We start from the raw sequence: 13,335 nt of genomic DNA on the forward strand, positions 1-13,335 counted from the left end.
GCATTGTAACATTTTCTGTACATTTTTCTTTACATACAGTACAGTATAATGGCATGGCCAAAATATGGAGGCCAGATTGAAAGGCGCAAATGGTTGAACATCTTTCCACTTCCAAGGCACATTTGAAATGTGTTATCCTGAAATTATAACATGACACTTTACTGACAGAAAGGTATTGTATGTGATTAATGAGAAGCTTTTCACCGGCCACGCATCCCTATTTATTAGCATTGCCCTTTAGTGATGTGACATGATAATGTTTTGATCGTACCGGCATTTTCGTCAATTCCTATACTTTAGGTCTCGGATTCATTATTGATTTTCCGTCTGTTAATTTTCCGCTCCGAGGCTGACTAAGAATAAAGCATTCTAAAGACATAGACAAGCTTTGATCGGGGATCAAAGCTTGTCTATGTCTTATTGTCTTTAGAATGCTATATTCTTCATGCTGAATCAATTAAAATAGTGCAAAGCCAAACCTAAAATAAAATATGTATGTCCCACATTTGTTAATATTAATAAAATAAATAAAAAGTCAAACAATGTATTGCTTGTAGCCTACAGGTATGCATAATAGTCATGATGCAATCAATCAGTAATCAATCAAGATCTGATAAAAAAAAATCGTATATATTTTTACTTCTGCAAAGGTGAGTGAACAATAGTTCAGTAGAAAGGGCTTTTATAATATCCTTGCCAAGTATTAGTGGTGAGGTTGAAGTTTCTATATTAACTTTATCATTATACTTCAGAGAAGGCTATAGCCTACTTTATTAACATTCAGTGAATCAATCGCGACAAGTGAGGAACTCACTTGCCAAAATAAGCTGATCTGCAAGTTGTTATGCAGATCAGCTTATATGGGCATTTTATTTTTAAGCTTCACTCTGAAACGGAAAGATGTGTTTTTGAACCAATCAGAATGTCGCATCCCTCCAAGGTATGGGACGTAGCTCCGCTACATGTGCATGTGCGACGTGTGCGTTTTGCATGTCACAGAGAGACGTGCTTATTTCTAACCCATGTTTTCAGATACAGATTTTAGCGTGCTGATTAAGTTTGAAATGCTACCGATAACCTTTCTGGATGTCATCTTGAATGAGCTTAAAAACAGAGTAGAACTGTAATCAACATCAGCTGTGTTTGGAGGACACGTAGCAATGGGAATAAAACAGGTGAATGAAATCAAGATTCATCACGCATCACGTTTTTGTTCAAAGGAAGTAATTAAAGTTGGATTTTTATGGGTGATATAAAATTACATTAATATCCATCGTTAGGTATGCCCATATAATGACCACAGATATGGTCTAAAAGAGTGAAAAACATATTTTTCATATCACTTAATTGGTCTTTAAAAGCCCTAGTACTGAGGGTTGAGCACCTTGATTTCTCAGCATTTGTATGCAATGGTGGCCAGATCATGATTCTTGAATGAGAATCATAGCAGAAATATCACTGTATCCACCCCGCTTTCTAATTTAAGACAGTGTGCCAACCTGTCAGCTGTCCCCCAAAGACTTCTGGGATGAGAGAGAGATATATAGAGACAAAAAAGGGACTCCTGCACATCCAAAAAGACCTGTAGGAGGTGCAAGTCTAGTTAGCAGGCATAGACATCAAAAAAGAGAAAAAACCTTCCAAGGAAGGGACTGCACACTCCAGGGAACAGAGACGGACAACTTACTGCATCAAACGTATTTATTAGCACGACGCATTTCGCTGTGAGCTTCGTCAGGTGCTATAGCACATAGCACCTGACGAAGCTCACGGCACACACTGTATGTGTATATATATATATATATAGTTCACGTTTCAGTATAACTCCCCCTTGACGTTCCATCCTCGGAGGGATATATCATAAACAAATTCATTGACTAGAGAGAGTCAAGGAATATGAAATATGAATATACTAGATGAAATAATATGAAATGTAGCCTATATTTTGGAATAATGTGATGATCAGTGATGTCAGTGATGGAATATACAGTAGTTGTGCGTTATCTGTGGGGATTTGTGAGAGACAGAGAGAGGGAGAGACAGAGACATGGGGGGGGTTGCAATGTGATCCATTGCACAACAGTGTTGCACGCCGAAAATAGAGCTCGTATCGCATCTCTGCCCTTGACAGCTTGAAGTTCAGATGACTCAGATCCCTGGTGTAATGGAATTAGTTACCATGTTATCTAGCCAACTTTGGGTCGTTTCGAGATTTAATTACTCTCTAGCTTTTCACCACCGTTGGCTATATAGCACACAGGTTGTTTTATCTGTAGATAGCCCAAAACCATCTTGGATATACCCCTCTTTTGAGCTTATCGTCACTCATCTTGAAATCCTAATTTGGAGAAAAAAGATCAAACATGCCGTCGACCAAACCAAGAGAAAATACTGGTAATTAGTGGAGCTGCCTTGACCGGTGCATTTTTTTCCTCCACCATTTTCTGATGTTATTACTTTATATCCCCTACGGTCTAGTAAGTGATATTTTATGATGGTCAGTGTTGTCCATTCTAAGCTGCGGTGGGACTCGGGGGGACTCCTGGTTTGACATGCATATTAGTATACAGACCCCCATTTAATGGCATTTCTATCTCTGAGACCTCAATGTATACTGTCCCCAAATTATCTGTGGGGGTCCCCAGATGATAAGCTTAATGTGCAACGTTGTTTTCTCACACAACAGTAAACAAACCAACACGCCGGTGTACACAGGGTATGTGCATTTATGTATGTGCACATAAGAAAAAGGCAACCATGGTGAGGAATAGTGATCTAGTTTCGCTATTTCTGTAATATTTGTCTGTGGAACTGAGTCAAACTAAATGTAATGCCTACAATTCCAAGTGCTTGTCAGGGTTGTGGGGGGGGGGGGGGGGTGAATTAAGGGACGGACAAGTTGCGGATCGGTTGCGGATCATCAACTCTTTAATTAATGTATTCTCTGCACAGAAAATATAGTCTGCGTACAATGTCTCAGACTCTGTATTGGAATCACGTCTGTGCTCCATGCAATTAACAGGCACCAATTATTTTAGAACAATCTTTGTTGAAAAAGTAATTTTCACCCCGTCAGGCATTTTGCATAATGCTTTATCAAAGGCCTTTTGTTGCCATCACATCAGCCATCGACATTTGAGCCTTGGACAAAAGTTTCCACTTTCCACTGTGTGAAAAAGTATGCCTACCATATGTTTTTGACATTATTATTATTATTTAATCTCTTCTGTGTGTGAATGCGTGAGTGCGTGCGGAAATTGTATTTTAACAATTTTTTTAAGTTTTTAGATCCTGGAGAGACACCAGATTTATATTTTTGGGTCTCAAAGCTGCAACGGCATGGGAACCCCTGGGTCTAATTTAACAAGTTGGAGATAAGTGCCACAGTGAATGGGCCATACTTCAACTTCCATTACTGCCCGCTACCGTACTTAGATTCTCGCTCTCCCACGTAAGTTAGGAGGAGGTACTGGGGAATAGGACAAATGAAGACAGATTGTTCTAGTGGGGGGTGTTCACTCAGCGCTATAGGGTCCACAGTATGACCCTTACAGCGGCGGTTCTCAAACATTGTTGTGCCAAGCACCCATCTAAATATGAGCCAGGCCGGGTCATTTAAAGGCCTAAGTTTAGGTGGTGCTCGTCTAGAGCTCCTGCCCCTTGCCCTCTGGACAGCAATGTGCCCTTTTGAAAAAAAAAAGAAAGTATGATTGATCAATTCTTGATAAAAATATTCGAATGTATTATTTATTCCCCAAAATCTATAAATCTCACACGGGCAACCGTGCACGCCACTGCCAACACCACACTAACACTACTACTACTAGGCTTGAGTGGTATCGAAGAAAATATGTTATTTAGAAATCCCAAGAGTATGATTTATTCCAATACAGTCAAAAATGCCAGACCCTCATAAATATGGAATCATGCAAATATTCAGGGATAACTTTATCTTGAGATGACTTCCTCCAACACTACAAAAGCAGTTTATTAGTCATATGCCTTTACTCGACAGGCTGCCTGACAGGCAGCCAGGCAGCACCCCCACACACACACAGCCCACTGATGACAGGCAGCCAGGCAGCACCCCCCCACACACACACACACACGCACAGGCAGCACCCCCACACACACAGCCTACTGCGTCAGTACATCCTCCACGGGTCGTCCAGGAAGATAACCTCGCTGTCAGCCAGAAAACCTTGCAAGTCCAAAAACTCTACTTTTCAGAAATTGGCTAGAGTTCCCATGATGCATTGATTATAACAGGGGTTCTCAACCTGTGGGTCGCGACCCCTCGGAGGGTCCCGAAATTATTTCGGGGGGTCCCCAGACGCAGCTGAATGGCTGGAAAATGGAAATTGGGAGTTTACACAGTACACATAGTGCATGCATAAACTTCCCTTAATGATTATATCTGGTTTTAGTATATATTTTCTCTATTATTAAGGTTATTGTAGCGGTCAATTTGTATTGGGGGTGGGGAGGGGGCGAAGCGAGGTCGCGAGACATGGCCAAAGCATTTCCGGGGATCCCCAGCCAAAAACGTTGAGAATAGGCGACTTGCCGGTTACTAGAAAAACTTGCGTTACTCCACGGTGTCTCCTCTCCTTCGTTATACATGTTGTCAGAAGTGGGATATGAGCTTATATGAGCTACGCGCTTATATGAGCTACACGCTTGTAGAGCGGCTATTTTCGCTACTTCTGCGTGACACTGTCATACAGTACGTAAGTACTGCAGGGCATTCTCTTTGACTGCTACCATTGAACTCCCAACCCCAAAATTCACCCCAAATGAACCAGAATAAGAATCACCCAAAGCTAATGTGGCCATCGTAACTTTATTGTATTTAACCGCGAGGTAGTGACGATTTGCGCCACGAACATGGACGTTCTGTTAGAGCGCCTCAATCTGAGCCTCAATTCTGAGAAAAATTCAGACAAAGATAGTGCTTATAATGGAAGTGGACGGCGGGGATACATTTCATTGACGGACCACAGCGGAAGCGAGCATTGCTTAGCATTGGGGAAGCTACTATACTGTAGATATAAGAGAGGCTATTCAATAAATAAATAAAAATATCTCAGAGATGTCTTTGGCAGGAATCGGCGTTGGGGAAAAAAGACGTCAAAGACGTCTAAAGAATTAATAAAAACTAAACATTGAAACATGGAGATACGATGTTTCTGCCCAACATCGCCAATATTGTCTGTCGGGTGGAAACCTCATTATATCCAAAACTGTTACTTTCCAGAATTCAAATTCAAAAATATCGAAAGTAGCAGATCAGCAAGCTCGAAAAACGTGACACATTTGAGATGGTAGATCTGCTACTTTTGATACTTTTGTGTGACAGTGTAGAATATTTAAACAGTTAAAGCTTTAGTAACCATTTCTATGGAAGTTTGTTCAGTTACAGCAGGGGTGTCAAACTCATTTGGGGCGAGGGCCGCATTGGTCAAAAGGTCACTTGATGGGGGCCACAACCAGTTGCGGACGCACGCTCGATGTCTCAAGCCCAACACACACCGGCTCCGTCCGAGGCGGCGCGTCAGCGCACGTCGGACGCCGCCGGTGTGCGATATGTTCATTGAAAATGATGGAGGCGGCTGTTTTGACGCGCGGCGTTCGCAGACGGTGTGGGAGGCCCTTCAGTCAGTCACTGCTATAATATCTATCTATCTATCTATCTATCTATCTATGCTCAGACCCAGCCAGCCAGCCAGCAAGCCACACACATAGTGCTCAGACCCAGCCAGCCAGCAAGCCACACACATAGTGCTCAGACCCAGCCAGCCAGCCAGCCAGCCACACACAGTGCTCAGACCCAGCCAGCCAGCAAGCCACATACATAGTGCTCAGAGCCAGCCAGCCACACACATAGTGCTCAGACCCAGCCAGCCAGCAAGCCACACACATAGTGCTCAGACCCAGCCAGCCAGCAAGCCACACACATAGTGCTCAGACCCAGCCAGCCACAAACACCTCCGTAAGGGAGTGGTTGCACCACTCAAAAAATCTTCAAAAAACTGAAGAGGCTACTGGAGATTGGAGAACCTGATTTGGACATGATCTGATGCAGGACAATGTCACTATGACAGAAAGAGAAGATGGGTCTTCACACATTCACACACACACACACACACACACACACACACACACACACACACACACACACACGACTTTGTCCCTATAATGTGCACGGCACCGTTGTACTTCATCATATCACGCAAGAGACGCCACACACCAGTATGGAAGAGAGATAGTCACTTACTCACTTGTTGTAACTTGTAGGGATGCCACAAAGTGAACATCAGCCAAATTGAATAGTCGACAGCTCTGCCGATTAATAATCGATTAATTGAACCCACCCCCCATATTAATCAATATCAGATAAAACGTATAAGATTTTATATTATGCACATGCCATGGTCACATAACCATTATGTTGAGTGCATGCTTTGATGGTTACAGTTATATAATCAGTTTTGATGAGTAAACCTTTGTGGAGATCTTCTCAGTTCTCATTGTATGCTAGTTACTGCCATTCAGGATGGAAAATGAAATCCATTTGGATTTGGGGAGAAGTAGTTTCATAAGGGGGCTGGTATGCAGTACTTGATATAAAGAGAACATGTTCAGTTCACTAGTCTACACTCTACTCTACACTTGCCTTCATTTCATCTGATTGTCTGTCTGGCAAGCAATCGTTAACTGTGTCTGTTAGAGAGAGGGGCAGAGAAGAGGCTTTGCTCAACTTGATTTATACTTATATTCTCCACTCTGATGAAGGTACATGTTCGATATATCATGCAGCCTTACTTATAAGCCTATATTTTGGCTATAAAAAAAAAAAAAAAAAAAAAAAGGCAGGCGGGCGGGCCACATTAAATGACATGGCGGGCCACATTTGGCCCGCGGGCCTTGAGTTTGACACCCATGAGTTACAGGGTCTCCCCGTCTCTTTAGTAAACCGAAAATGTCTTTTCAGACATTGTCGGTATGCCAATGAGAGAGAGAATCTCTGAGGGCAAAGATCAAATAGAATTAAGCTCCAACGATATACTTTACACCATCTTCTCCTTTGATTGTACAGATAATAACATCAAACTACATAAATCCACATAAATCTCACAATCATGGTGAAGATCAAAATGCCACAGGGAGCAGGCCGGGGATGGTGGAGGGAGTTTGATCACTGACAATGACAGGCGGTAGGAACGGCACTGTGAGCCAAACACTGTAGCAAAAAGAGTGAACGGCGTCCGTAAAAACACTGGCTAGAATTAACTTGATAGAGGCAGTATGAGTTAGCGCATGATAATTAATCGAGATTGAGTGAGGCTGAGCATGGAGAACCACCAAAACTGCTCCCAATGCTCGATTTAACACTTATTTTAACAACAACAAACATCAGTTACTGTCACAGTTTAAACCCAGCAAGAGTTCTCCAGTTTTATTCTATGGATTATTTGTGGGTTTTCAAATTGTATGTGCCCAGGCATGGCATACCGAAGGGAAAGTTAAACTCAAGGCACACAGCCTCATACAGTATAAACACATGGTATCCCTCTTATCACTCCGTAAATGTTTATTTGTATTTAGTAATGCCAAATCAAAAATGTTAAACATATATTTTAGGGTATAGGCCTATAGAATTTGCCTCTGATACGATATCTGGTAATGAGTGCACAGAAAGTACTGACAGTTAATTTTTGGTATATTTGCATCGTCAAAACATACAACATACTTTTTAGGATTAAAATTCAAAAGTAGCAAAAGCACAGATCGACGAGCTCAAATCCCATCGATTTGCGCCACGTTTCCAGATCATGTATCTGCTACTTTTGATGCTTTTAAAAATGATATATACACTTATATATATTGGAGATAAGAGGTTTCTGCCCGACAACAACGATATATTGCAAATATATAGTGTGGTTGTCACAGCTGGACTTGTCTCATACCATGCCAGTGTAGCTGGACTTATCTCATACCATGCCACTGTAGATGGACTTGTCTCATACCATGCCAGTGTAGCTGGACTTGTCTCATACCATGCCAGTGTAGCTGGACTTGTCCATTACCATGCCACTGTAGATGGACTTGTCTCATACCATGCCAGTGTAGCTGGACTTGTCTCATACCATGCCACTGTAGATGGACTTGTCTCATACCATGCCAGTGTAGCTGGACTTATCTCATACCATGCCAGTGTAGCTGGACTTGTCCATTACCATGCCAGAGTAGCTGGACTTGTCCATTACCATGCCAGAGTAGCTGGACTTGTCCATTACCATGCCAGTGTAGCTGGACTTGTCTCATACCATGCCAGAGTAGCTGGACTTGTCCATTACCATGCCAGAGTAGCTGGACTTGTCTCATACCATGCCAGTGTAGCTGGACTTGTCCATTACCATGCCAGTGTAGCTGGACTTGTCTCATACCATGCCAGTGTAGCTGGACTTGTCTCATACCATGCCAGTGTAGCTGGACTTGTCCATTACCATGCCAGAGTAGCTGGACTTGTCTCATACCATGCCAGTGTAGCTGGACTTGTCCATTACCATGCCAGTGTAGCTGGACTTGTCTCATACCATGCCAGTGTAGCTGGACTTGTCTCATACCATGCCACTGTGTAGCTGGACTTGTCTCATACCATGCCACTGTGTAGCTGGACTTGTCTCATACCATGCCACTGTGTAGCTGGACTTGTCTCATACCATGCCAGTGTAGGTCGGGATGGGAATGGGATCCGTTTGAGTTGAGAACCACTGGGCTGGACCAGTGGTTCTGCTAATTTCGGCTAAATGCTCCCCCATACGGATACGAGGGTCCAAGTGGTTAACATACTGTAAAAAGAAAAGTACCTATCTCACAAGGATCCCCCCCCCGCAGTATCTCTGAGGGTATCTCCTCTTGAAGACCCCCCCCCTATACATACTATTTGAAAGTAGCTAATCTAAGCTTGTAGATATGTTATTTTCAACAACAACCAAAATCTAAAAACACACATCTTGTATTGGGGAGGGGGAGGACTTAAATATTTTCAGATGGGGGTCCACGGCATAATAAACGGACTCTAACAGAGGGAACTTGACAATAAAACTTCTTGGCAACGTCATACAATTCAGTACTTTTTGTTTTCACATACAGTACCGCATATAGGCTAACATATCTCCTGGTGAAACGTCAAAGTGTGGAAAAATAGATATTCCCAAAGCCCTGGGATCCACTCAGTCAGTGTGAGATGGACGGCAAGGCACACTGCTGACTTAATGGGCACTGTTCCCAAGACGAGGAAACCCCGACCAAGAAGCTATATGTGTACATTTTATATGGGGCCAGACATCTCTTGGGACTATGAGGAGGTCAGTGAGAGGGAAATCCATGCATTTCTTTTTAGCTTTTTCTAGATCCCAACTCTGGTCATTAATGTTTATGGCCGGTGGGGATATATGTTTTATTCAGACTGAATTAAATAACATGCATTTCCTTTTATGGAAATATACTAGTGTGATATGTATGGTATTTCTGTTGGATAATATCACAATTTAACAAAACAATGATCCAAAAGTTTCCAATCATTATCAACTTTAAAAAGAAGAAAAACGCTGTAATATGATCAAGCAGGCCATTAATTTACAACAACAAAGAAACACAAAAAGTTAGAATATGGGGATGAGAGGTTTCTGCCCGACAGCAACAACATAGGACTTACTGTATACGCGGAGAAAAAATCACGCACATGAATGTCAGTTCGGTGGGAACTATAAATTACCGGGGATTTACTCGAGCCCTATTGCCGCATTCCCCCTGTCCCCTGTGCCACAACAGGCCAGAACTATTAATTACTAAAGCACCAGATAGGCCCTATCCCTGACAGACACAGATAGAGGCTGGAGGGATACTGGGGGAAAAAAACCCCATTACAGCGCATCTCTCCTGTGGCCTAAACCTACTGGGGGGACCCATGCACCATGCAGGTCAGAGAAGCCACTCTGCCTCGGCCTATACACTCCGTCTACTGCGCATGCATAATCGTCGCTGTCGGGCAGAAAGCTCTTATCTCAATATTCTAACTTTTTTGTGGGGGTTTTTTTCTCGAAAATGAATGTATCAAAAGTATCAAAAGTAGCAGATCCGCAGGCTCGAAACGCGCCGCTTTGTCGATCTGCTACTTTTGCTATTTTTATCAGTCGGAATCCTCAATGGGCCTACAGGCCCATGAGGTTGAATCCTCAATGGGCCTACAGGCCCATGAGGTTTGAATCCTCAATGGGCCTACAGGCCCATGAGGTTTCCACCAGGCACAGACCATTATGCTGTCATCCGTCTGTGTGCATGCAACACCAATTCTCCAACGGGCCGACGATGGATGCAGGGAAACGTAGCGAGAAGACTGAAGGGTTGGAAGAAAGCGTGATGACGAATTTCATAAATACGGGAGGGAGGAAATGGGAGACTGACAGCATGAGATGGCTTGATGGACAGCCACATCATAAAATACTTTGTGTTGTGCAGGTGCCACGATTGATTTTCTTCACTATCACTCAAGATAGTACAGCTCTGGGAGGAAGAGCTCGGCCCATCATGCGCATACTAGTCGGATCACACAATATTGTTGAGTCCCAAATGCACAGAGAAGCACTTTTCGACATTGGCAGTGGTTGAAAAACTTTTCATGTCAATAAACAACCCACAAACGGCTGTGGATCCCCATCTTACAAGGTTTTGCCAGGGACCCCTAGAAGAGATTTGTGTACAAAACGTATCAAAATGATTCCAAAAATGATTCCAAACATTATTCACAGAATCTAAAAAAAAATAGCACCTCACAGCGCATCTGTGAGGTTGCGCATAGGCTATCTTTGAAAGTCAACATATAAATGGATAAAGTGGTTAAAATAATGATATGTACTACTTTTTCTGGTGACCCTGTGGAAACCCCCAAAAAGCAGGAACTTAAAAGTACATTCTCATTGGTCCAAGTCAGAACACAATCGATTGATTGATCATTAAAAGAACATTCCCTGAAAATGCATGCAGTCAAGACCAATCTGACCACTTAATTAACACAACAATCCAATGGCCTTTGCAGCTTTTCAAGTGGACCCTGATCCGGAGTGGGGTTGAGAACCACTGGTTTATCCATAATTTGTCATTGTCATAATTACAAATTGCAAAATAATTTACAAGGGGTTGCATTATTTGGCCAGTTTTTTTTTCTTCTGTGTGTATTTACACCCCGAGTGGCTATAACGGAGGTCTCCGTCCTATCAATTAGTAACACTCGTCGCCCAGGACGGCGATTAATAAAAGGACGTTGATTTATTGATATCAAAACCGAACGCATCGCTCCACAGGCTGGGAGCGTCTGTTGCGCAACATTCAATGTTATTTCCGGTTGGGACGTCATCCAAAATGTCCCACCCCATTTTAACAGATGAGATCGAAAATCTTAAAACGTGAATAACTTGGCTACATGTTGCTACTTTTGCTACTTCCCAAAATGACGCAGAGCCACCTTGAAATAGGTCCTGAAGAAACAAATCGCCGGGCGTCCTGATTCAATGGTTACAAATACCCCCGGGCGTTTGGTGTGTTAATGCTTGACTGTGTGTACCCAGGATGGAGTGAGCGTACCTTCCCAGCACTTTGAGGATTATGGAGACGACAAGCGTTCCCAGGAGGCCGCCGATGGCAAATATGGACACGGTCAGAGACCACAGGAGGGTGGTGGTTTCTGCTCCGATAGGCTCCCCATACCTCTCCATCCACGTCTGGTTGTAGAAGGCCTTTATATACTGTTGAAGAAAGCAAAGGAGATGGGAACGTCACCATAGGAGATGGGAACTTCACCATAGGAGATGGGAACGTCACCATAGGAGATGGGAACGTCACCATAGCATCAACAACACCCACGGTTTAATGCATGGCTAACCGCGAGGTGAATTATTGCATAATGTCACATTTCAACAACTAACATTGATTTGACAAGCCATGATGAAAAACCGTGACTATCCATCAATTGACCTTGCATGGGTGTGTGTGTGTGTGTGTGTGTGTGTGTGTGTGTGTGTGTGTGTGTGTGTGTGTGTGTGTGTGTGTGCATGCGTGCGTGCGTGCTAAAGGATAAATAGGATAATGGAGATGGACATTGTCTTTTGGCACGAAATGACCAAACTAATTATCCATTTGAATTGGCCTTTCACACCCTGGTGCATACTGGGTAGCCTACAATGTCCTGTATGCAGAGAGTAGAGACCATAGAGTACTAAAAGGATAGAGACTGAACTGGCGCGAAGCTCCGCCCCCTCCGCTATTCATGTCAGTGGAAGTTGCTCAGTGGCGTTTTGAAGCCGCCGGAGGGACCGTCTATTTCCGCCTTTTTGGCGCATTTACGCATTGGACCACCAAATTTTGGTGGTCCAATGCAGAAATGCAACCGAGCGCTCAATGTTAAAACCCAGCTACACGGGGTTTCCTCGTCATGAATCCACGGGTCCGCCTGCAGTCCTTCCTCTTACCACTAGGGCCCAGCGCTTCAACATTGGAGTGCCTAGCTGGCCCCTTGGTAGAGAAATCCTTTTCTGCTTGCCCTGAAGAAGAAGGCCATAAAAGGCATTCTTTGTAATACAAATTGTAATTTCACTGTACCGAACAGTGACAACAAAGGCACTGATTAGAAGTGAATTTGCCTTTAACAATTCACGCAATTTCAAGATGTCAAATGACTACTGTACCAATTAACGACTACCAGAGGTGAACTCCGGGGCTCATTTCAGCACCATGTAATTACTAATTACTAATTCCCGTATTCAAGGAGCATTTTAAACACTTGAAATATGGCCTCGCTGTTTCAAAAGGAACATTCGCTGAGACTACAAAGCTGTAGTCTATTTTTGGCAAAGCTGGGGGGGTATAAGAACAAGAGAGGACCAAGTACAGAGCCGAGACCAGAGAACAGTGCCAGGGGACCTGAGAGCTTTGCCCTGCATAGAAATAGGTAGGTGCTTTTCCATTTAGTGATTTAAAAACCAATATCTATTTTAAACTAACATGACCAATTGACCAAACATCCCTACCGATGATGTCTTTGGTAGGGCAGGTTTCTGAGCTGTCCACTGCAGCCATCCTCTGAGACACCACCTGCCCACCTGCCCTTACCCTCTGGACAGCAATATGCCCTTAAAAAATAAGAAAACACATACTGTACAGTGTACAGTATGTGGACCATGGTGACCTTGATCAATTCTTGATTAAAAAAAAAGCTTCTAATATGTTATTTATGCCCCAAAATCTATAAATATCAAACTATTAAGGCAACCG

The 13,335-nt window shown here is 43.2% G+C and overlaps 1 protein-coding gene across 1 annotated transcript in view; it reads right to left on the minus strand.

Moving 5' to 3' along the window:
* The window catches only part of slc2a9l2 (solute carrier family 2 member 9, like 2), a 180,124-nt gene that overhangs the window by 141,497 nt on the left and 25,292 nt on the right, over positions 1–13,335 (minus strand). Inside the window, exon 5 of the mRNA XM_080792106.1 lies at positions 11,650–11,810. Coding sequence (XP_080648232.1) covers positions 11,650–11,810 — 161 coding nt within the window. The remainder of the gene's footprint in view (positions 1–11,649; positions 11,811–13,335) is intronic.

Source organism: Protomyctophum bolini (genome assembly GCF_963924005.1).
Source record: "Protomyctophum bolini genome assembly, chromosome: 2".
Classification (NCBI taxonomy): domain Eukaryota; kingdom Metazoa; phylum Chordata; class Actinopteri; order Myctophiformes; family Myctophidae; genus Protomyctophum; species Protomyctophum bolini.